The 27,069-nt window shown below is 35.0% G+C and overlaps 1 protein-coding gene across 1 annotated transcript; it reads right to left on the reverse strand.

The window, feature by feature from the left end:
* Nucleotides 1-535: 535 nt before the first annotated feature.
* On the reverse strand, nt 536-26,484 carry calcoco1a (calcium binding and coiled-coil domain 1a). Its single transcript, XM_073823030.1, has 15 exons — nt 26,226-26,484; nt 23,785-23,937; nt 23,601-23,703; nt 21,305-21,507; nt 16,558-16,770; nt 16,219-16,367; nt 15,214-15,283; nt 14,965-15,120; nt 12,235-12,489; nt 12,028-12,153; nt 9,855-9,950; nt 6,260-6,347; nt 5,538-5,791; nt 3,095-3,186; nt 536-2,461 (listed from the first exon to the last, which is right to left on the reverse strand). Exons 2-15 carry the CDS (start codon nt 23,914-23,916, stop codon nt 2,434-2,436), a joined length of 1,965 nt encoding a protein of 654 aa, XP_073679131.1. The 5' UTR covers nt 23,917-23,937; nt 26,226-26,484; the 3' UTR covers nt 536-2,433.
* Between the last annotated feature and the right edge of the window lie 585 nt (nt 26,485-27,069).

A 27,069-nucleotide genomic window follows, 5' to 3' on the forward strand; every position in this document is an offset into this window, starting at 1 on the left:
ATAATAAATGAAAATGTATATTCATTTTAAGATATGCAGAAGATTACATTTACGGGTTATTAAATAAATTTTTAAAGATTAACTCTAGGTGACTTTTTGGATGACATTAAAGGTAATTTAAAAAATAATGCAAATGAGCATGAACAAGAGAATACACAATAATGACTGATACAAATTAATAAAAATATCTAAAATTAAAATTTAGATTGTTGTATAGTTGTATAAATTAGACAATTCAAACATGAATGAATTTCTTTCTTCTGCTGAACACAAAAGATATTTTGAAAAAATGTAACCAGACATTTGTTGGTGCCTATTGACTTACATTGAAAGTTTTTCCATATTATGGGGCCAGTAGCTATTTGGAATAACTTGAGGGTGAGTAAATGATCATTTTTGGGTGAACTATCCCTTTAACAATAAACATTATGAATAATACTATGTAGTAACTGATGTAAAAAATTGTTCATTGTTTGTTAATGTTACTAATGCATTAACTAAAGGTGATACCCAATACTTAAGAAGAGCCAATGGACACATATCATTACATTATTTTATTAATGAAACCCATCCCACACCCTGAACAGAAACGCATAACCTAAAAACAAATTAGATAAGTGAAAGAAGGAATAACTGCACAAAAAAGCAAACAATAAATCCAATTATCTGATTGTATTGCCCTGAAATGACCTGCGTTCTCTTAGACTGAATCTCAAGACAATGGACAACCAATACTTAGCACTAATCTTAACATATTCCCTGTCATAAACAGGTTTCTGGCTAAAGTATAGTGGGTAACAGGAACCCTTCTTTCTTTTTTTTCAAACTGAGCTTTCAGGTTCATGAAAATGAGAACCGTTTTCAATCTCTGACATCCTGATGCTAAGATGACGCTCTAGAATACAGCTTTAAAACTATCAAAGTAAAACCTGGTCAAGCGTACAATACAAATACAGTAGACAGATGGATACAGAGTGACCGCTAAAGCCTGTTTCAGTGAGGTGTAATGGTTACATCACTTTGAAAGTCAATATAGATTATGACATGTTGTATAAAAGGCAAATAACATGTAGGAGCTATTTAATCTTGACCCTACAGTAAACAGCAAGAACAAATCAACCAAACAAAATAAGCTTCTGCTAGTACAGGAAAATGTTTCAAACAGCGTTTCAAAAAAAGAGAAAAGAAAAAACTCGCACTGTGTAATGTATGATACTTTTTCATAATATTCCCCTTCATTATTTTACTTTTTAATATATGCATTAAAATATTCTCCCTGTGAATGTTATTAAAATGTAATCATGGTGTCTTGAAATTATGAATTTTTCCTCAGGTAATGAGCTTCAGCAAAGTTTAAACACGGCCAAATAATGTTCTCCACATGATCCACGTGACGCACCATTAAGCCATCACACATTAAATTGAATTAAACATGAGATTCCTTGAATTTCGTGAGGCACAATTTAAAGCTTTTCAATTCATGCCTTAAAATTAAAAGTCCTTCTTGCAGTGCTGCAAAAACTTACTAATGTATCTCCACCCTCAAGAGGAAGATTAAGTAGTTAAATTGTCTTCTTAATACATTTTGCATACAAATAATAATTTCATCATTAATGTAAAACAGTGTTTCAATACAACGCATAAAGCACCAAAACATAAATTTAGAGGAATTAAATTTAAAGAATTCTATTAAAGTGACTAATTAAACTTCATAAGACCCCCAGCCTCCAAAAAAGATCTTGCACATATGAATGTTACATGAGGATGAGAGTAAACGTCCTGAAAGGAATCTAAAGTGCCACTCTTTACTCTTACATTTAAACAGAACGATCAGTCGCTGGTGTATCCCATTACACATAATCAATCATTTAATGTGTGAACTTTCACGCAATCTTTTTTCAAACTAATGAAAACGTAAAAAGACTTCTACCACAAGACCCACAAAATCAAGAGCACCCAAACTAAATCTTACATGTAAAATCTGAAAGGATCTCGATGACGTTGTGCTTTACATTATTGCTGATGCAGATTAATGATAGTTGTTATATAAATCTTATGACAGAACACAAGAAAATTGAAAGACTGAAAAATAACAACCCTAACACACACACGCACACAGAAACACACACTACTTTCTCCACCTCAGATACAACCTCTCTCGGTCTACTTTCAGACGCCTTCCGCTTGTCAGTTGATATGTGTAAAATAACACATCCGTGCAAGTTACCGTAAAACCGTGTGCGACATAAAGAGGTCTAATAGCTTATGCATATTCTAAGTGCATATAAAGTGTAAAGCAAATTGCATATTTAAATACTCATGTCAATATGATATAAAGCGCAAATGCTTCTAAATACAAAACTCATAACACGTGTTGCACTGGTGCAAAGCCGTCCACGCCGCTCCAGCCCTCGGTTCCTGCAGTCCCGCCTCTCACCACAAGGGGCTCTCCGACAGATCTCTGCATGACGACACACACAACAGGACAAGTGTGAGTTTGGGACAAAACAGTGCGTTTATAGACAGCAGAGGGTGAAAGAGATGGATAGAGAGAGGGAAACTGACGGAGGGGGTGGAGGAGTAGAGTTAGGGAGAGAAAGAAAGAGGGTGAAGGAGAGAAGTGAGGGAGAAAGGGTTTTAATGATGCTGAAAATTGGCCGGTGAGCGCTGTCTACCCTCTCGGTAAATCATTGCTACAGCTTCCTGTCAACTTATCTGTCCTCTTGTCCTCCCCTCACAGAACTCCCCCTATCCTTTCTCTCGCTCTCTTCTCCCTCACTAATTTTATGAGGTGGTATTCAAAACTTCCATCTCCTCACCATATTCGGACTGTCACCATAAATAAAGGCCTACATTAGCGCGTGCGAGTGTGCAAAGACAGAAAAAGAGACAGACTGTGACAGGGAGATATAGGGCGAGGCGTTCGGCAGAGAGAAGGGCCGAATGTTTTTGGCGACAGTGACATATTTACTCGTGTGGGTTGTGTAAGAGTATATGTGAAAATCTATCTAGGCCCGTGTCTGCAGGTCACAGATAACGACAGTGTGACTGATGGGGTTTATAGACAGTGAATGTGTGTTTGTGCTTGCTGTACCCGAGGGTAGTGTCTCTGTTGTCAGGCAGGAGAAGAGCCGTCTCCTCTCCAGAGCTGTGCCCTCCTGACAGGGCGGCCTCATATTCTTCCTCCTGTAAGACACACACGCGATCACATACGGATGAATAAAGGGCCTACTTAGGGCTGGGCGGTATACCTTTTCATACCGGTGTTTTTTTTTTTTTTGTAATGATATTAATTTTTCATATACCCCAATACCGGTGAGTGTGTGCGTACAAAGCGCTGGGAACACGTATGTTGACGCAAACAGCCATGGAGGTGGAGGAACCAATGGATATCACACAAGCAATGTGGAAACTGATCAATATGTTAAAGTGAAAGTAAAAACTGACTTTCAGCATCTGACGTGCATTCTTTCAGACAATGCGAGACGATTATACTTCATATGCTGATATTAATTTAGTCCCTTAATATTTTTCTTGTGCCCCGAACATGGTGGAAAAAAATAAATCAGTTAGAAATATCATCTGATATCATTATGAACGCTAATGACCTTGCCAACAATTCAAAAAAACCTGGCATCTGGCTTGAACATTATGTACTCCAACACACTGAACCTGAAATATTATGATGTATTATTTTATTTGGATGATAGGTTTATTCTTATTCTCTGCTGAGATTTATTTTATTTAATGTGCATGTTAAAAACATAAAATTTGAATATTAAACTTTAGTAGACAGATATTATTGTAGCTTTGGAAATACAATAAAAAAAAAATCAAAATGCATCTTAGCCTCATTGCATTTGTTTATGTTTTATATCTGGGTCTGCGAGACCCCAAACATAATGGTTTTAAAGTAATATCTTTTGTAAAGGATGTTGAAATTTTATTAATAATCACTTTACATAGGATTACGGAAAGTTATGAAGTATTAACCTCACTTCTCAAACAGAACATGAGCATTCAGCAGTCAGATTGCCAAGAAAACCAAATCTTAGTCAAATATGATATTCAGAGAGTTGGTTATTGTTTGGATGATGGAAAAATTAATAAATGAACAAAAAATGAACAAAAAAAACCCAACAACTTAAAAATCATATGTAGACTGTCGTTCAAAAGTTTGGAATCAGTCAGATTTGTAATGTTTGTTTTCAAAGACATTTTTTCTGCTCATCAAGGCTGCGTTTATTTTATTGAAAAAACAGAAAAAACTATTTAAATATTGTGAAATATTGTAATTTTGGTTTTCTATTTTAATATACTTTTCAGCATCATTACTCCAGTCTTCAGTGTCAAATGATCCTTCAGAAATCCTTTGACTTTTTTTCAGGATTCTTTGATGAATAAAATGTTAAAAAGAACAATATTTGTTTAAAATATAAATCTTTTGTAACAATATACCCTACTGGTAAAAATTTGGGGCCAGTACATTTTTAATTTCTTTCTTTATTTGAAAGAAATTATTACTTTAATTAAGCAAGGATGTGTTAAATTGATAAAAAGTGATAGTAAAGACTTACGGTTACTGTTAGAAAAGATTTCTATTTTGAATAAATTCTATTCTTTTTCTATTCTTTATAATAAATCAGCATATTAGAATGATTTCTGAAGGGTCATGTGACACTGAAGACTGGAGAAATGTCTGGTGAAAATTCAGCTTTTCATCACAGAAATAAATTATATTTTTAAGTATATTAAAATAGAAAACCGTTTTTTAAATTGCAATAATATTTCATAATATTACTGTTTTTTCTGTATTTTTGCATAAGAAACTTCTTTAAACAACATCTTACAGATCCCAAACATTTGAACGGCAGTGTATTAACGGTAGCGCCTTTCCAGAGCGTAAGATTTCTCATAATGTAATGCAAAATCTCACCTACCATTCAAATGAACAAAAATCTGTTAATAGTTCTAGTGCAAAAAGTTGTTAGCAAGAATTAAATAGCTTTTTGTATTTGTCATTTGGTCACATTAGATACCTTGGACCACAAAACCAGTCTTAAGTAGCACAGGTATATTTGTAGCAATAGCCAAAAATACATTGTATGGGTCAAAATGATCAATTTTTCTTTTATGCCAAAAATCATAAGGATATTAGGTAAAGATCATGTGCCATGAAGGTATTTTGTAAATTTCGTACCGTAAATATATCTCAACTTAATTTCTGATTAGTACTATGCATTGTTAAGAACTTCATTTGGACAATAATTACAGTTGATTTTTTTTTGCACCCTCAGATTCCAGATTTTCAAATAGTTTGTCCTATCCTTATCTATTCAGCTTTCAGATGAAAAATCTCAATTTCCAAAAATTGACCCTTATGACTAGTTTTGTGGTTCATAATCACGAATTAAAATCTAAATAACTAATCTGTATGCCAATCTATCCCTAAATATTTTCTATGTAGCCACAAATATCATGTATCACTTTTGTTTATTTGGATGTAATGCAATAACTTGATGATAACAAACCCTCACCGACTCAGAGCTGTGAGCGTGTGTGTGAGCACTGGGCTGATGTGGAGATGAGAGGGGTGCAGGTTGGCTGATAACCACCATATCCATGCTGGAGGGGTGTCTGGGAGAAGGTGGCGGGGTGGCCGGAAGCAGCAGGTCGGCCTGGGGCTGCTCGCACAAACTGTAGTGGTTCAGAGGCCCAGAAGAATGTGCATCCTGCAAGGCCTCTGGGTTCTCATCCTCAGAATCAGACAGCAGTGGGCTTTCTGCACGACCTAAAACCACGAATGTAAGATGTACTTTCACGTTTCTTTAGAGGAGGCAGTGTCACTATCAGCACAAAGTCTGGTAAACTTTACTCGGAAACACTGTGTAACTCCAACCGTATCATATTGTAGTTTGCCCTTTCGATTTTTGTCCACAATATGTCAGGCATGAGTGCGCTGAGGTAAAAGTGAATGTGTCTTCAGTAAAGCAGGGATATATTTCAGTGTTGTGCAGTATGAGTTGTGTGTTTGTGGGAGGTAGGATTGGTGTGTTGTGTTGTACGGTGGTGAATTCTTGTCATTGTGCAGGGCCGTATAACGCAGTGTTGTGCAGTGGTGTGTGCCATTTTATGATGTGGCTGTCTGCCGCCTGGAGTTCTGTGGTATTGTTGTGTGAGGGCAATAAAGAAAAGAGACTCACAATAGTGTCGTTGTGTAGTATGTTTGTACAGAATTAAAGAAAGCACAGTGACTCACTGCTCTGCAGCAGCGCCGTCTCACTCCATTTAGAATCGCTCAGCACCTCCAGCCTTCTCTCCAGCTGACGGCTGTACTCCATCACTTCCTGCACACACACACAGTGTTAACAAACCTCACATTGTAAGATGAAATAATGTTACACTGTAATGTGTAAAATACCATGCTGTCTGTCATCCTCTTCTTAAATTATGGGTGTCTTAACAGGTCAGATTTCAGTAAATACTTAGTACTTTCCTGTTAGGGTTGCATGAAATAGGAAATGTAAGGGTTTTTATTGTTGTGATTGAAAACAGCGTGACCAGTGGTGTGTGATTACTGTATAACTCAGATGAACTGTTATTTCCGTTTTTACTGATTCGGGACAAACACACATCTATGATTTCCTCTAAAATCTTGTTTGACCATGTATTTCTGAGTGCACTCATCTTAATAAGTATACTCAGATTTGTATTTGTGAAGTAGTTTTTTGTTAATTTTTCTTGGTTACATCCATTTGCAGTTTCCTTCTTTTTCTCTATTTCTGTTTTTTCAGTACAGCAATAGGGAAAACGATTGTAATTTCTTGGGAAAATGGACACCTTACCATTCATAAACATATATATTTTTTGTACCTACCCTAAATCAGGGCTCTATGCTTACTTTTTTTAGGAGCACTTGTGCTCCTAACTTAAAAGATTTAGGAGCACCTTCTAATCAATAATTAAAAAATCTTATAAAAAATTAGCTTAACCATTACGAGGTGATATTTGACTCCTTAAAGTGATTTACAGAGGAATTTTGTTTTTACCTTTGTAATGGCATTTTTCTAACTCTATTAAAAGTATTTCATCTTTTATGTCAAATTTAAAAATATATATTTTTTACGCTTTTTAAAATTTCTAATTAAAACAACAGAATAAGAACAAGTAGAATAAGAATAAGTTACCAATCAAATAAAATAAGTATTAACAAAATTAATTTGTACTAGAGGTAGCACAGAAGAACAAAAAAGTGCACTGTAGGTGTATTTTCATATGTTTAATGAGGATTAGAGGTGGCATGAGTGCAATCAAATTCATAAATTCGTGTTAAGACTAATGTTTTAAATACAACATTTTAAATACAGAAATATTAAATGATTTAAATAACTGAAAGGATTGAAATGAAACTGCCAGCAGGTGGCAGCAAGACACTGATTTAATTCCTGAATCATATAATTCATTTGATTTGTTCCAACGACTGATTCGTTCAGGTATAAAGCAGTCTTTATGAATGGGAAATTTTATCATTAACTAGATTTGTTTAAAAACGCACGTTCATTCACAAACGAAACACCGCTGTGTTTGAATGGAGATGCGCAATAGCTCAGTTGTGAATTGTTTCAGACAATTTTTGATGAAGAAATATAGCAAAATCAGGCAATAGTGTTATAGTCAGACAATGTAAGTCTCTTAATATTAACTTCCTGTTTATTGAATGGTTGTATTAAATCAATATCTAATTTACAAACTCCCTTAAAAATCATTAAAAGTTGTCACTTTAAGTTTAAAGTAGCCTAATTATTCTAGATAATTTTCAATCTAATTATATAGGGTGACCATACATCATCTTTTACCTGGATACATCTTGGCCAGGATTTCTAAATTGCCTAAAATGTCCAGATTTTGGCTTTTTCCTATTGAGATGCATTTACAGTGGATGCCCATTAGGAAAACAGATAGAAATAAACATTTAAAATATAAACAGTACAGACCAAAAGTTTGGACACACCTTTGAACCAAAGTTTTCTTTATTTTCATGACTATGAAAATTGTAGATTCACACTGAAGGCATCAAAACTATGAATTAACACATGTGGAATTATATACATAACAAAAAAGTGTGAAACAACTGAAAATATGTCATATTCTAGGTTCTTCAAAGTAGCCACCTTTTGCTTTGATTACTGCTTTGCACACTTTTTGGCATTCTCTTGATGAGCTTAGCTTTGATGAGGTAGTCACCTGAAATGGTTTTCACTTCACAGGGGATTTCTTGCCTTATAAATGGGGTTGGGACCATCAGTTGTGTTGTGCAGAAGTATATATAGTATATATAGAATTAAATATGTTATAGAATTAAATATAATTTCACATGTGTTAATTCATAGTTTTGATGCCTTCAGTGTGAATCTACAATTTTCATAGTCATGAAAATAAAGAAAACTCCTTGAATGAGAAGGTGTGTCCAAACTTTTGGTCTGTACTGTACATTTATGTTGAAATATAAACATAATTAACATACACCGCAGTTCAAAAGTTTGGGATCAGTAAAACTTGTACCCCTGGTTTCAGAGACATGGCTTAAGCCTAGTCCCAGACTAAAATGTAACTCTGAGCTGTTTCAACTGAAAGAAACTTGCACTGACTGGTCTTAAAATATAACAGTGCCTATGTTTTTTATTTAGTACTGTTTTTTTTCTAAGGTATGTTTATAAAAAATTACTTAAATGTCTTAATTAAACTATGGCCTAATCCTGGCTTTGGCTAAGCCTTGTCTATGAAACTGGGCCGTAATGTTTTTTTGTTTTTTTTTTAGAGAAGTCTCTTTTGCTCAACAAGGCTGCATTTATTTGACCAAAAATACAGAAAAAACAACAGTAATATTGCAAAAGGTTATTACAATATAAAATAATGGTTTCTATTATAATATACTTTAAAATATAATTTATTCCTGTGATGCAAAGCTGAATTTTTATCAGCCATTACTCCAGTCTTAAGTGTCACATGAACCTTCAGAAATTGTTTTAATTAAAATTATCCATGTTGGCAACAGTTGTGCTGGCATTTGTTTTTTAATAAGATACTTGTCTTCAGGATTCTTTGTTGAATAAAAAGTTATAAAGAATAATTTTTATTCAAAATATAAATCTTTTCTAACAATATAAGTCTTTGCTATCACTTTTTATCAATTTAACTCATCCTGAATACAAGTATTAATTTCTTACAAAAAAAAAGAAAGAATAAAAATGTACTGACCCAGACTTTTGAACGATAGTGTATATTGTTAGAACAGATTTCTATTTTAAATAAGTGCTGTTCTTTTTAATGAATATCTACCAATGTAAACCTAATTACTTTCACTTTTCACATAAGGATACCATAAAGGTACCACATAACTGCATACGCATGACCAAACTCTTCTGTTTATGTTCTGTGAACTGTTTTCACAACTCTTACATTTGTAACATACTAACCAGATGTTCCTAAGATTTCACGTAAGATTTCTTTACTTAAGAATTCATGCAAAGACTAACAAAAATACAAGTGTCAGATTTCTGTGTTTAAATCCCTCTGCCCGCTCGCCTGCTTGGTTTCCAATGTAAGAGTATTTACTATGTGTAAAATTACTTTAAACCAGAAGCCCAGTGCTGTCAGACACACAGAGAGGGAAACACACTTTTGAGAGACAGTTTGCATCTGGTGTTTAGGACTGGTACAACAGCATGTTTATGCTATGCCTTCAGGCTCATGTGAACGAGATGGTTGTTTACCAAGAAATTAAGCACTCTTTGTAAACTTGCTAGATGCATCGTGAGAACTTTACAAAGACTAAGAGAGCACAGAGATCTTGCCTGTATTTCTGTTTGCAGCTGCTCCTTTTCTTTCTGAGCCACCCTGAGACTGGCCTTCAGCTCCTGCAGCTCCCGACGAGTCTCGCTTAGCTGAACCTAAACACAAACACAAAACCATAACAGTGCTTATCTTAAAATATTTAGATTTACATTACATTGCTAATGTAATTTATGCCTCAATTTGCATGATATAAATATGTAAATGGTCTAGGTCAGGGGTTTTCAAACCTGTCCTGGAGCCTCCCCTGCCCTGCACATTTTGTATGTCTCCCTTATTAGGCACACCCAATTCAGGGCTGTATCCGAAATCGCCCCCTATACCCTTAAATAGTGCACTATTTGAGGGGACAGCCATTTTAAGTGGTGTTCGAAACCATAGTGAACGTTCCCGAGTGCACTCATTCAATCCCACAATGCACCGCAAAAACGAGTGTACAACCGATGTACACTCAACAGCTAGAGATAACCCATAATGCACTGTGAGAGTCGCGCGCCGACTGAATTCCCGCGTCTCGCCAGACGATGGCGCCCGCAGCTGAATCATCCATCCATTCGCTTGTCCACTGCATAATACAGCATACAACACGGGTACAAATTCGTTGTAAATTGATTATTAAATTGTTTAACCAGGGTTTATATGTAAACTCCTTGACATAGTTCAAGATAAATCCTTTAATCTAACTACTCGAACTGTCCGTTTTAAATGATTGTTAAACAGTAAGCAATACTATGCAAAAGCGGCAGTCCTTCCGGTGCACTCAGTGTCCGAATTCACTCACTCGTTTTCACTCACTCCTTCAAGTGAACTGTAAGAGTGGACTAATGTAGGGAATAGTGAATGAGGGTATAGGGGGCGATTTCGGATACAGCCCAGGTCTTGCAGTCTCTACTAATGAGCTGATGATTTGAATCAGGTGTATTAGATGAGAGAGACAAGCAAAATGTGCAGGGCAGGGGAGGCTCCAGGACAGGTTTGAAAACCCCTGCTCTAGGTCATTCTAGTTCACTAAACAAATGTAGGCAAATGTGTAAATTGACCGTGTTAACTCCTACAAAGTGTTTAACACTGTTAAACAGACATAACTAAAAACGTATTGACAAAATAACCACTGCTCTTAATTAATCTCTGTTTTATGACTGACTGTTTACTTAGTTACTTGAAAAACTTGAAACTATGTTTACTTGAAGATTAGGTTACATGCATTGTTTTAGGTAATTGGTTAGTTATGTTAATATTTATATTAAATAAAGTTTGTTTATTTGCAACTTAGCTTTTGTAAAAAAAAAAAACACATTTAACTGGTTTTAATTATGATGTATACATTTTCTTTTAAAATAATACATTATATATAATAATATAAATATATATACAAGTTAAATATTTATTTAACTTAACAGTAATATTATGAAATATTATTGTGATTTAAAATAACAGATTTCTAATTTAATATACTTTTAAGATGTAATTTATTTCTGCGATGCAAAGCTGAATTTTCATCAGCCATTACAGTCTTCAGTGTCACATGATCCTTCAGAAATCATTCCAATATGCTGATTTATTACTTTTAATATAAATGTTGGAAACAGTTGTGCTACTTAATATTTTTTTGGAACCTGTGATTCTTTTTTCAGCATTCTTTGATGAATACCAGTTATAAAGAACAGCATTTGTTCAAAATAGAAATCTTTTGTAACAATTTAAGTCTTTACTGTCACTTTTGATCAATTTAACACATCCTTGTTGAATAAAAAGTATTAATTTCTATCAAAGAAAGAAAGAAAAATTTACTGACCCCAAACCTTGAACGGTAATGTTTATTGTTACAAAAGATTTATATTTGAAATAAATGCTGTTCTTTTTAACGTTTTATTCATCAAAGAATCCAGAAAATAGTAACACAGGTTCCAAAAATATATTAAGCAGCATTGACAAACCTTGATAAAAAATCAGCATATTAGAATGATTTATGGAGGATCATGTGACACTGAAGAATGGAGTAATGATACTGAAATTCAGCTTTGCATCACAGAAATAAATTATATTTTAAAGTATATTAAAATAGAAAAACACAATTTTAAATTGCAATAATATTTCACAACATTACTGTTATTTCTGTATTTTTAATTAAATAAATGCAGCCTTGATGAGAAGAAAAAAACTCTTTGTATTTACCCGATTGCAGTCTTTCTCTCGTCCCAGCTCCACCACTGCTTTCTCTCTCTCCATCCTCGCCTCTTGCAACATCTCCTCCTTCTGCTGGATCTCATCATTTAGGCGTTCCAGGCGCACTTTGTCCATCTGTCAATTCATGCAATTACTCCAAAGACCAACAGTCTCAAAGTTGCCTTTGTTTTTAAAAAATATTTGTTCTACACATACCTCAGCATTCTGCTGCAGGGTCTCTTTCTCCTGTACCCAGTTAGCCCTGCCCTCTCTCAGAGCCAGACTGGCATCTGCCAGCTGAAGTGTGAGCTGTGCGGCCTGCAGACGGGCCTGATGGAGCTCAGCGTGTGCGGTGTCCCTCTGAGCAACCATGTCTCTCAGCTCTCCCCTCAGAGTCTCCACACAGCGTTCGCTCACGTTCAGACGCTCTTGAACACTCCGGAGTTCACTCAAAGCAACTTCATTGGCTGCCTGCTCAACAATGACACAGATAATGTCAGTCTACAGGCAGTTAGAGGGGCTGGCATACATGACTTCTAGCATCCATCTACATCCATTTTGTTTTAATTGCTGGACTATATAGATATTGTTCATATGTGTCACATCAGTATTTACACTGATGGACAATTTAGAAGAAGCTGAGGGCTATACAGTCGATGAAGTTATATACAGTTGATATTAAATAGGAAAGTTCACCCAAAAATTAATTTTGTCAGTAATTACTCAATAATTACTCGTAAGACCTTTGTTATCTTTGGAACACAAATTAAGATATTTTTGATTAAATCCGAGAGCTTTCTACTACGTTCAAGGCCCAGAAAGGTAGTAACGACATTGTTACAATAGTCCATGCGACAGTGGTTCAAACTTAATATCATGAAGCTACTTTTGTGCTAAAAGAAAATAAAAATAACAACATAATTCAACAATTTCCTCCATGTGAGTCTTCGACATGTTCACAAGAGTATCATAATGAATGTGTGTGGTGCTGCTGACACAGGAACCAGCTTTCTGGCGTTGAACATCCAACTCTCTTAATTTGTCTATATATTTTGGTTCAAATAAGTATGGCTGGGCAAAATCTTAGACATGTTTATGAAGTTGTAATAGTTGTTATTTTTATTTTCTTTGCACAGTGACTGTATTCTTGTACCTTCAAAAAACTCTCGGATTTGACCAAAATTAATATCGAAGGTCTTATGGCTTTGGAGCGACATTAGGGTGAGTACTTAATGACAGAATTTTCATTTTCATTAATGGGTGAACTTTCTTATTAAATATGGACTGTATATAACTTCATCGACTGTATATCCCTCAGCTTCTTCTAAATGGTCCATCAGTGTAATGCTGATGTGACACATTTGAACAATATATTCTATATAGACCAGCAATTTAAAAAAAAAAATGGATGTAGGTAAATGCTAGAATGTGGTAGTTGCATTGTCTATGCAGGGTCAGAAAGCTCTCGGATTTTATCAAAAATATCATAATTTTTATTCCGAAAATGAAGGTCTTATGGATTTGGAATGATATTAGAGTCAGTAATTAATGACTGAATTTTCATTTTTGAGTGAACTATCACTTAAAAACCCATTACCATTTAAAAGTTTGCGGTCAGTAAGATTTTTTTTTTTTAACAATTATTAATTACTACCAATTATTATTAACAATTGTATTCTGTAAGGATGCATTAAAATGATTACACATACCTTTTACATTGAATCCTGAAAATAATTTATCACGGTTTCCACAAAAATTATCATTTGAAAAATACACTGAAGACCAATGACTAAGAGTAATGACTACTGAAAATTCTGCTTTGTCATCACAGGAATAAATTACATTTTAAAATACATTCAAATAGAAAACAGTTATTTGAAAATGTCAACAATATTTTACATTATAGTAAATTTGTATTGTTTTAAATCAAATAAATGCAGAATAAGAGACTTTTTTTTAAATCATAAAGAAAATTGTACCGACCCCAAATTTTTTGAATGGTAGTGCACATTATAGGAATGCGATGTTATCAAAATCTCAGAATACGATATCATCTCGATATGAAGTCCACGATATGATATTTATTGCAATATTTAAAAAACAAAAAAAAGACAAATGAAGACTTGGGATAAAAAAATCAAAAAGTTTAATTATTCTATCTAATGCACTTTGAGAGTTCAAAATTAAAAGCTTTAACCCATGTTCTTAATTAAGAAAACTTAAATCTGAAAAAAGTCAATTGACTTGAACCTGAACTTTAAAGAGGACTCAACCCTTTTTTTATTTGTGGTATACTGTCTTAGTCTAAATTACATTCACACTGGTGTTTTAGGAAGCCAAACAAATTAGAACATAACAGAAATAACAATTTTATATTATTGTTAATTCTATGACAGTAATAGCCTTATATTGTAAAACAATTGTACTGTAAAATAAATGAAAATGGATGTTTCACATTACCCTTTTAAACCGCTATAACCACTTAATAGCCCAAAACACAACTTTAAAGACCTTTTATGTTACAATAAGAAGGTTAAATATATTTTAAAAACTACACATTTTGCCCGGAAGTCCTATCGTTTTATATTGTTATTTGACCACAATGATGTAGAGACAGTTTTGCTATTTCGATATCATGATATGGATAATACCATTACATCCCTAACACAATATAATATAATTTTATATTATAATTTGATATAACTACAATTCAATCACTGTCAAAGCAAAAAGACATGCTCTCTGCCCCCACATGGTGTAGTTACAACATCTACCAGCAGGGGCTGTCTGGACCATGCTAACCAGTCAAACCTTGACCCCCTTGTAAATAACATGATCTTCACAGATAAATGGCGTCAAGTCTCTATTCTAAGACACTACATCCTGTGTACGCCCCGTTAGACATCCAAGGTGAAAGCTGGGGTGTGAAACTTGCTAGAGCGTTACCTCCTTCCTGTGAGCGCTGTTGAGTTTGTGTGTGAGGGTGGTGATGGTGTCTCGGAGCTGTAGGGCATGTGTGTCTCTCTGGGCCAGCGAGCTCCTCAGACTCTGGAACTCTGCTGACAGACTGTGCAGCTCTTTCTCTGTTTGTTCCATCTTTAACTAGTATCATACACAAAACAATGACACTTTTATGACCATGTACTGTATTTATGCCTGCGTATAAGTGCATACAGTAGGTGTTAGCTGACAAACCTTCAGGTTTTTGTGTTCATCCTCATCTTCCTTCTTTTGAGTAGCTGCTTTCTTGGCCCGTTCCCTCATCCTATATAGATACAACACACAAGAGAACCAATGAAACCACATGGCTCATAGAGACAACAAAACGCTGTTTACAGCGCTAAACTGAGTCCTAGAAAAGGTCAAATCGCTTCATTCAGAGATAGTAAAGTATGCATATGATCACACTGTATAAAACACATTATATATGATCATAAGACCACATACTTATGACATTTCAGCCTTTCAAACCATTTTTTCAGTGCTATGACTAAACACATAAAAAAAATATAGTGCGACTGCAGTCATTTTAGCCTGGTTTCCAAAATGTCTCTCTTATCAGCTGATTCTTTTAATGAATACCTCAAAAACATTGGTTGCCAGTTTGAATTAGTATAAACTGCTGCCATGTATAATTGACATCATTAACAAAGAGACAGTTTCTTTCATTTGTGACCCTGGACCACAAAACCAGTCATAAGGGTCAAAAGCTTTCCATTGAAGTATGGTTAGGATAGAACGATGTTTGGCCGTGATACAACTATTTGGAAATCTGAAATCTAACGGTGCAATAAAATCTAAATATTTGAGGAAATCGCCTTTAGTTGTGCAAATGAAGTTTTTAGCAATGCATCTTACTAATCAAAAAATAAGTTTTAATATATTTACGGTAGGACATTTACAAAATATATGACCCATACAATGGTGCCTATTGCTACAAATATACCTGTGCTACTTATGACTGGTTTTGTGGTCCAGGGTCACATATGTAAATCAGAATGTTCATTATAACTGAAATGCACCCAAATGAATTGTATTCAAATCAAACAGAGAAATCTAAATCAATACCCAGCCCTACATTCAAGAACTAGTTCTTTATAAGTGAAATTCACCCAAATGAATTGGTATCAAATTGAATAAAGAAATCTAAATCAATACTTAGCCCTACATTCAAGAACTAGGAGACTTAAAGCCTCTCACCTTTCTAGGTCAGTCTCTCTTTCCAGGCCTCTCTGGGTCAGTATTTTAATGTCCTCCTCTAGATCTCTGATTCGCTGCTCATTAGCTTCTTTTTGAGCCAGCAGGGCTCTCTTTTCCTCTGTCAGGGCCTCACCTAAATCCTCGACTTCCTAAAAGAGAGAGGTATGATGGTAGTAAGGTGTTTACACTGAAGCGTAACACTAAAAATCGTTTAGCAGTTAGCTTTCCGTCAGTGTGTGTGAACGTATACACTACAGTAAACATAGTAAAGACAAAATATACACACAACTGTGACCTGGGGCTGACCACACAGGCTGATGGAATGAGTGTTTACACTACCTTCTGCTTCTTCTTCATCTCCTCCACTTTCTCCCTATATTCTCTCACTCCCTCCTTCAGCTCGCCGATCTTCCTTTCCAGCTCCTTGCGGCTCTGCTCCCAGGAGCTTCTTTCTCTCTCTCTCCTGGATTTCTCCCTCTCCACGTTTTGGTCTGCTGCTTCCAGAGCCTGGAGAAGCTCAGCACGCTCCTTCAAACACTCCTGCAGACGACTCTGTTAGGAGAAATGACAGAGAAAGATAGAGATGTTTAATTCGTTTAATTCAGGTCTGTCAATTCAATAAGCAGCTTACATGATTATATACTATAACTTAATAATAATGTTTAGTGGGATTGTATAATATAAATAATCATCCTAAATGTCTTTTTTTCCTCACAAATGCCTAAAGAAGACATTACCTCTAAAGTAAGACAGTAACTAAGCTGTAGCAGTAGCGAAACAGCATTATTGACTTGGTTGGAAAGCTCAACACAGACTATTTGGCGTCTAAAGCTGTTCATGTGATTTCTAAACCACACAACAAACCCACACATTGTGGAAATATTAAAAGGAGACACACTGTCTGAGGTCTGTGGCTTTCTGTGGATTAAAGTATCAATACACAGGCACATCTCTCTATTGCATTTTTACCCTTTCTTGCCCAAACAACAGTGCAACAGTTTTGTTGTGTTACTGTAAACTTCTGAAATTTGTTAGGAAAAAAAAGCATCAAACACTGAAACTATATGTATATGTATATGTATATGTATATGAATATACAGTCAGTATATGTATATACAGTCAAGCCCGAAATTATTCATACCCCTGGCGAATTCTGACTTAAAGTTACTTTTATTTAACCAGCAAGTTTTTTTTATTAGAAATTACATCTCCGACGTCTCCCAGAAGATAATAAGACGATGTACAAGAGGCATCATAGTGGAAAAAACTATTACTCATGTTTTATTTACATTTGAGCAAAAAGTGGCATGTCCAAAATTATTCATACCCTTCTCAATAATCAATAGAAAAGCCTCTATTGGCTATTACAGCAATCAAACGCTTCCTATAATTGCTGACTAGCTTTTTGCACGTCTCCACTGGGATTTTTGCCCATTCATCCTCAGCGATGAGCTCCAACTCTTTCAGGTTGGAGGGTCTCCTTGTCATCACCCTGATCTTTAGCTTCCTCCACAGATTCTCAATTGGATTTAAGTCAGGACTTTGGCTGGGCCCATGGTCTGCTAACCATTTCTTCACCACTTTTGCTGTTTGTTTTGGGTCGTTGTCGTGCTGAAATGTCCACTGGTGCCCAAGGCCAAGTTTCTCTGCAGACTGCCTGATGTTGCTGTTGAGAATTTTGATGTATTGCTCCTTTTTCATGGTGCCATTTACTGTGATTAGGTTCCCTGGTCCACCGACTGAAAAACACCCCCAATACATTAGGTTCCCACCACCATGTTTGACAGTGGGGATGGTGTTCTTAGGGTTGAAGGCTTCTCCTTTTTTATGCCAAATAAAGTCTACATCATTGTGGCCAAACAGTTAAATTTTAGTTTCATCTGACCATAAAACAAAAGACCAGAAGTCATCTTCTTTGTCCAGATGAGCATTTGCAAAGGCCAAGCGGGCTTTGTGTGCCTTATCTGGAGAAGTGGTGTCCTCCTTGGTCTGCGTCCGTGGAACCCAGCAGTGTGCAGTGTCCGTTGGACTGTCTGCCTTGAGATATTGCCACCAGCAGAGTACAGATTCATCAGGATGGCCTTGGTGGTGAACCTTGGATTCTTTTTTTTATCTCTCTCATTATCCTCCTGGCCTGCACAGGTGTCATTTTTGGCTTCCGACCACGTCCTGTGAGATTTTTCTCAGTGCGGAACGGCTTGTATTTTTTAATACTACTTTGCACTGTAGCCACTGGAACTTTAAAACATTTAGATATGGTCTTATAGCCTTTCCTGACTTGTGAGCAGTCACAATGTGCAGCCGCAGGTCCTCAGTGAGCTCCTTTGTCTTAGCCATGACTGTCCACAAACCAACAGCAGAGAGCTGCTGTTTTTCACCTGTTAAGTTGATTAAAATAGCTGTTCCCAATGAATCAGGATAATTAGGATGCTTTAGAACAGCTTGGACTATTTGGAATGGTATAGAACTTTGGATTTTCCCATAGACTGTGACAGTTTGCAAAGGGTATGAATAATTTTGGACATTTCTAGTCCTTGGCTGGCCTTAAAATTTGGAAAATAAAACCTCAGATCAACAACAACACTGTGACCAATTGCACTGTGTCATTATTTATTGATGAATAATGTCCAAACGGAACAGCCATGTGTGACAAAGTTAGGACACCCTTACTGTTAACATTGGCATTAAGAGGGTGAATAACAGTTAAGCACTGCTAATCAAATACCTTTGATTAACTGATCATCCTCAAGTCTGAGCGCCTCTATAAAAGCATAAGCTTTGGCAGTTTGTTGGTCTGGAGTCTTCAGGTGTGTGTTAACACAATGCCAAGGAGGTAAGACATCAGCAATCATCTTAGAGAAGCATTTGTTGCTGCCATCAATCTGAGAAGAGTAATATGGCCATTTCCAAACCATTTGAAATTTATTAACAAGTGGAAGACATTTAAAACAGACACCTCTCCTTCCAGAAGTGGATGTCCCAGAAAATTACCCCAAGATCAGACCGTGTAATGCTGAGAGAAATGGCAGACAACCCAAGAACTACACCTCAGACTCTACAGGCCTCAGTTAATGTTAAATGATAAAGTTTGTGACAATACCATTAGAAAAATATGGGACAAAAATGGCATGTTTAGAAAACTTGGCAAAAGAAAGCCTCTTCTATCTAAAAAAACAAAAACAAAACAAAACATGGCAGCACAGTTTAGGTCTGCAAAGTTGCATCTGAACAAAACTGAAGTCTTCTAGAATAATGTCCTTTGAACAGACGAGCGTGAAATGTGGGGATGTTTGGCCATAATGCACAGTGTTGAAAACCTAAAGAGCATATCAGCACAAACACCTCATACCAAAAGTCACACGTGCTGGTGGAGGGCTGATGATTTGGGCTTGTTTTGTTTTGCCACAGGACCTGGGCACCTCGCAGTCATTGAGTCTGCCATGAACTCCTCTGTATATCAAAGTGTTCTCTAGTCATATGTGAGGGCATCTGTCTGACAGCTAATTGGATCATGCAACAGGACAATGATCTTAAGCACACCTCAAAGCAAATATACAACAGAATGGCTAAAAATAAAAGAATCAAGGTGTTGCTATAGCCCAGTCAAAGTCCAGAGCTCATCCTGACTCAAATGCTGTGGTGAGAGCTGTGCATAAGCAAATGCTAACAAACCTTAATAAACTGGAGCAACGTTGAAAAGATAAGTGGTCCAAAATTTCTCCAGAACAATGTGAGAGACTGATAAAGTCACGCAGAAAATGAATGCTTCAAGTTATTGCTGCTTAAAGTGGATCTACAGGCAATTGACTCATAGGGTCTCCTCACTTTGTCACACATGGCCTTTCCCTCTTGGCTGTATTTTTCTTAAATAAATAATGACACTGTGTGATATGTCAGGTGATGATGCTTATCTGAGGATTTATTTTCCAAATTTTAAGACCTGCCAAGGACCAGATAAATTTTTTTTATGTCTCGATACAGAAAACCATGAAATTTAATAGGGTGTCCTAATTTTTTTTACATGACTGTAAGTTTAAAATAAATTAGTGCTTTCAAACGAGCAATCGCGATTATTCGCATCCAGAATAAAAGTTTTGGTTAACAGAATGTATGTGTGTGTATATGCATGGATTTATTTACAGAAAATGTTATGTTTATATATTAAGTATATTTATATATAATATTAATTATATGAATAAAAATATATACATGTAAATACATATATAAACATTTTCTTTAATACATAAAAAGTAAAAAAGTAAACTGCATTTATTTAAAATAGAACTCTTTTCTAACAATATAAACTACCATTTAAAAGTTTGTGGTCAGTAAATATTTATTCTTTCTTTTTTTGAAAGAAATTAATACTTTTATTCACCAAGGATGTGTTAAATTGGTAAAAAAAAAAACGTAATAGCAAAAACTTATATTGTTAGAAAAGATTTATATTTTGAATAAATGCTGTTCTTTTTAACCTTTTATTCATCAAAAAAATATTAAGCAGCACAACTGTTTTCAACAATGATAATAAAAGTAATAAATCAGCATATTAAAATGGTTTCTGATAGATCATGTAACACTGAAGACTGGACTAATGATGGTGAAAATTCAGCTTTGCATCACAGGAATAAATTATATTTTAAAATATGTTAAAATAGAAAAACTATAATAGGATTTCACAATATTACAGTATTTCTGATCAAGTAAATGATGAGTAAATGCCCTGATGAGCATAAAAAAATCGTACTGATCCCAACACAAGTATAACATAATTTTCTGTTTATATAGTAATACAATTAAATCTCAGTTGTTTGTGATAATGATTAATTTGTACAGTACTACTATTTCCAAGCCCTTTTTAGGGAACTTTTTGGGAAGTTTGCTCATCTTTCTAAAAAAGTAACCTGCTAGGTTACAAATAATTAACAATCATTAACTAATGTACAGTGTATGACTATGATAAATGTGCATGGAAGCAGTTGCTTATGTATCTGCCACCTGGATATGGCATTTTTCAACTGTATCTCATTTGTGTGAAATGATGGACTGACTCAAAGTCTTAACATATTCTTTAAGTTCATCTGACCTGCAGTAGCTGGGCTCTGGGAATGACCAGCAACATGTCCTCTCCCACTTCCTCCCCCTGACCCTCCTCCTCCAGAGTCACTAGCTCTTCTAGGGGCTTTGGGGCTGAGAAGGTAAAGGCAGTGCTGCGAGAACAAATATCTCCCCTTCCATCCACATACACAAACTGGTACTGCTGGGCACTAGGCCCTGGTAGGTAAGAAGCTGAAGAGGAGAGAGAAGAGGGAAGCTGTGAAATGGCAAACTCATGCAGGCCCACCAAACTATAAACAAAACAGTTGCCATGTGTGGGGCTCTGGTTTTGAATATAGGTGAAGCATATTTGAATATTTCCTGTCTGGCTATTCAAGTGATGTTTGGAGATTTCCTAGAAAATCACATGAAGCCTGGGGCACTGCTGATGACCTCATGTGGTTTCTCTCTGAGGTCCTAAAATGCACTCTGTCTCAGTGCTGATTTACACTACCATTTTAAGGTTTGGGGTCAGTAAGATTTTTAAGATAAAAAAAAAAGAATACTTTTATTCAGCAAGGATGCATTAAATAGATGAAAAGTGGCCTTAAAGACATTTATGATGTTACAGTAGATTTTGGTTTCAAATAAATGCTGTTCTTTTTTAACTTTCTATTCATCAAGAAAACCTTTAAAATGTATCATTAAATCAATAATTGTTTTTACCAAAATATTAAAAAGCACAATTGTTTTCAAGATTGATAATGATCAGAAATGATTCTTGAGTAGTAAATCAGTGTATTAGAATGATTTTTGAAGGATCATGTGACACTGAAGAATGTAGTAATGGCTGCTGACAATTCAGTTTTGCCATTGAAGGAATAAATTACATTTTAAAATACACTACCAGTCAAAAGTTTTTGAACAGTAATATTTTTAATGTTTTGATGTTAAAGAATTCTCTTCTGCTCACCAGGCCTGCATTTATTTGATTCAAAATACAGAAAAAGCGGTACTATTGTTAAATATTTTTACTATTTTAAATAACTGCTTTCTATTTGAATATATTTTAAAAAGTAATTTATTCCTGTGATCAAAGCTTTTCAGCATCATTACTCCAGTCTTCAGTGTCACATGATCCTTCAGAAATCTTTCTAATATGCTGATTTGCTGGTTATTATGATGCTGGTTATTATGATGAATATTTAAAACAGTTGAGTACAAGTGATGATAAAAACATTTATAATGTTACAAATTATTTCTATTTCATATAAATGCTGTTCTTCTGAGCTTTCTATTCATCAAATAAACCTGAAAAAAATACTCAGCTGTTATATTCAACATAATAATAATAAAACAGTAAATCAGAATATTAGAATTATTTCTGAAGGATCATGTGATCATGTGAGTAATTATGCTGAAAATTCAGCTTTGAAATCACAGGAATAAATTACGTTTTAAAATATATTTAAATAGAAAACAGTTATTTTAAATAGTACAGATATTTCAGAATTGTACTGTTTTTGTTATACTTTGGATCAAATAAATGCAGGCTTGGTGAGCAGAAGACACTTTAAAAAAATCCAATAAAAACTGGCATTGACTGGTAGGTATATTAAGACAGAAAGTTACTTTAAGTAATAATATTTCACAATATTACTGGTTTTACTGTATTGATCAAATAAATGCAGGCTTGGTGAGTATGAGAGACTTCTTTTAAAAACAAACTAAAAACAACAACAAAATTTACTAACCCCAGACTTTTGAATGGTAATGAATGTTACTTTACAAGAAAGATATAGAGTCCACACTCTGCAGACTAATTACTAAAGATGTGCTGTTCAAAAATCAGCTAGTCATTGTATTTTCTCAAAGATTAGTCAACTATTTGGCTATAAGCAAGCCCTGAATAATTAGAAAATCAGACATGTTCACACATTTAATGGCTTTTACTGTGTTGATAGTACTGCAAGCTATAGTGCAGCAAGATAAAACCTTTTAAAATAAATTGCATCTCTAAATTCATTCATTTTAAAGCATCGCCAACTCAAAAATGTGCAGAGAAGCGAGTCAATCTAGGGTAATTTGGGAGCATCCTGCCCATCCCTACTAATAACTAACTACAGGCAAATTCCTTTGTGGCATTTTATCTCCTTCACAGGCCATCTGAGGAGCAAAGTTTGCTAATGTACTGAATGCGACCAGCAGTTGGGTGAATCAATGCAAGAAACTGTAATTGGCTTCTTTAATGTCCCTAAAGCACTCTATTCTTTATTCATACTGTATTGAGACCGTCAGCTGACTTTCAAGAGGGCTTGAACTCCCAAAATCAATGCTGTAGAGACCTTGGAAATTAACACAGCAGTTGACAGAGGTCCCCTCTTTGTAGCTGGATGGAGCTACTGCCCACACAAATGTATGGTAGTCCTTGACTGATGACCAGCCAATCTAAAGGGGAAAAGAAAACAGATCAGCTATAATTAAGAGCTACATTAATGCTGAAAACCTGGAGATGGCTGTATCTCTTACCTTAAATAGTCCAACCCAGTCGTTACTGGCCCATGTGTGCTGTGGGTTGATGGTGTAGTGGCAGTCCACTCTACTCTGAGGAAAGTAGCAGCTTCCGACATTTCGAAACTCCACCCCCCCTGTCTTCTCCATGGCAACAGAACAGTGATGCACCTGGATAAATATTTGAAATGATAATTGAGCCTTTGTTTTCATCATTATAATATGCTGATTTGCTGTTCAAGAAACATTTATTATTATTATTATTATTATCAATATATTAAAGAGTTAAATACATTTTTTCAGGATTCTTTGATGAATAGAAAGTACACTATTACATTCAAAAGCTCAAAAGTCAGTATAATTATAGAAATGAATACTTTAGCAAGGATGCTTTAAATTGATGCAGACATTTATAATGTTACAAAAGATTTCTATGCTTTGCAATCACAGGAATAAATTACATTTTAAAATATATATTCATATAGAAAACTATAAAATATAGAAATATAGAAAATATAAAATGTTACTGTTTTGCTGTACTTTACATGAAATAAATGCAGGCTTGGTGAGCAGAAGAGACTTCTTTAAAAAGAAAAATTAAAAAATCTTACTGTCCAAAAACTTTTGACTGGTAGTGTAGCATGAAATAATAATGAATGAAGATCTTGTTTTAACACTGAAAGACGTCAATATGCACTTTTTCAAGTTCAAGTCAACCAACATTATTCTACTCTTCTGTCTGGTGTGTTTGTCGGACAAAAAAAATGCTGATTCTGCGTTATGATTGGCCAGATCGCCTGTCAATCAAACTCCCTGCGAAGGGTCAATTGACATGCCATCTAAAACTACTTTAGAAAATATTTTTCTTATTCAAATTATTATACATGTCATTTAATGCTGTCATTATTTGAGAGATTTCAAAAAATGATAATCGAACTGCAACAAAGTTAATAAAAATGATTAAAAATAAAAGAAAAAAACAAAATACATGCAAACTACAATATATTCTAAATAAATTTTAACATAAGATCCTGATGTTAAGAAAAAGCTCAAAGACATGCCATTTATACCCTTGTAGAAGTACATAACTGAGGTCAAAGACAGTAATGTATTTAAAAACTTATATATGCTCTATCTAGACACTATATATAAGTTTATATATATATATATATATATATATATATATATATACACACACACACACACACACACACACACACACACACAGACATTTATATACATACATATATACGTTTTTTTTCCACATCACAGCTTCCACATGTTTTTTCCGTGGTTTAGACAGCATAAATTAGCAGAACATCGTATTCAGTAATAAATTAACCATGCAATCAATGCTGTTGTTTACATCCGAGTATCGCCAATATGGCCTTGCATCTGGGTAAGTGCAAACCCTCTATATCCACATTCCCAAATATACAATATACAGTAATTCTAAACGGGTTTTAATTAGTCCATACAAAGTTGTATACACATTATTAACAAGGTATATTAAGGACAGTAGGGGAGAGGTGAATGTGTTGCGCAACTGAAGAGGAACTGTTTATGTTACACTAGATGCCGAGTTCCTGCGGATGACTGATGTTGAGTGCTGACTTTCTTAGCCGGACACACATCAGCTCTTAGAGAGCATTTGTGACAGGCTGTCGGGTGCCACAAATGTTGTGACTGACATTGTGAACTGTATGGATTACAAGCAATGACAGGTGGATCCATCATTAGCACTTCATAATAAACTACACACTCCATATTTAGACTGTCCATGAACAGGCCAAGGACGTCTTCTGATGTCATTGATCTGATGTCAGAAACTTACAGCTTAACTGATCAGTATCAAGCTTTTTTCTTTCATCTCAAAAGATCAAGGACAATTTGATTCCTTGTGATATGATTGTTGTTTTTTTACAAAATGAGTTAAAACAACTAAACTGAAATAAAAATCAAAAACAAGTGCTCTAATTTAATGTACTTACATATTACATGTGACACCTGATTACTGGTATAATAAAAAAAAAATAATGATTAAAATTGTTAAATAATTATTACAATAGTTTGTCTTGTTTGTTAGTTTTGCTGACTTGCCAAATAAAACTATTTTTGCATTGCAAACAATCGTGGATGGCTATTCCAAGCAAGGCCCAAAGTTAGAAACAATCTCAAGTTACTCGGTACTGCGTGGCAACAAACAAGAAAAACAATGCATAAGCAGATCTAACACTTTGTTACAACAATTTTTACAAAAGAACATGGCAACATTATAACACTGTTATAACCAGAACGCATTCTCTGGGACTTCCTCAAATGAGATTGGATGTTATAAACATGGCATGCTTTGTCTTTACAGTAGCTGCGTGCTACTGAACATGCTGCAGTTTTTTCTCTCTCTCTCTGTCTTTTTCCTTTGTGGAAAAAAAACGCATCCGACGTACAACAAAACTCACCCGATTAGCTTAGATAATCAGAACAATGTCCTCTTGGAAAACGATGTTCGGTCATATAGGAGAAAACATGTATGAGACTGATGACAAGTGCAATTTACACTGACACACTCGCCGAGATGAGCTGTGCCACGAACCTCTCACAACAATAACAAAAACACAAGCATGGGTGCTTTGGAGGATCTCGCTGCATTGTGGGAAATGAAGTCCCATAACTGGTTGTGCATCATGGCTCAGATGCTCTAAAAAACTAAAATCCCCATCTGTAATGACGATGCTTTGAAGGTCGACGTGAGAAGTCAGACGTTATGGTAACGGTACACCTACTGGGGCTTTGATTGGGTTATATTTCTCATCGGATTCATCGATGAGGTTTCTATTGGTTAAATATGTGTGTCAGTCAATTGCTGGCCAATGCGATTGATGTACGTCAAGAACGCATGGAGAATAGCAACGCGATTGCGAAATGAACTGGTGATGGAAAGCCTGACTCATTTCAGCGAATCGGTTCTTTCGAACAGTCCAATACAACAATGCAGTGATTCATTCGATTACATCTCGACTAAAATGCTATTCATAGGAGTAAAAATGCAAGTCTGTTTTGTACCAGTCAAAAGTTTTTAAGATTTTTATTGTATTTAAAGAAGCCTCTTCTGCTCACTGTTTTTTCTACTATTTAAAATAACTTTTCTATTTGAATATATTTTAAAATGTAATTTATTCCTGTGATTTTAAAGCTGAATTTTTAGCATCATTACTCTAGTCACACGATCCTTCAGAAATCATTCTAATATTCTGATTTGCTGCTGAACAAAACATTTATTATTGTTATGTTGAAAACAGCTGA

The sequence above is a fragment of the Garra rufa genome, chromosome 18, assembly GCF_049309525.1.
Source record: "Garra rufa chromosome 18, GarRuf1.0, whole genome shotgun sequence".
In the NCBI taxonomy this organism is placed as follows: domain Eukaryota; kingdom Metazoa; phylum Chordata; class Actinopteri; order Cypriniformes; family Cyprinidae; genus Garra; species Garra rufa.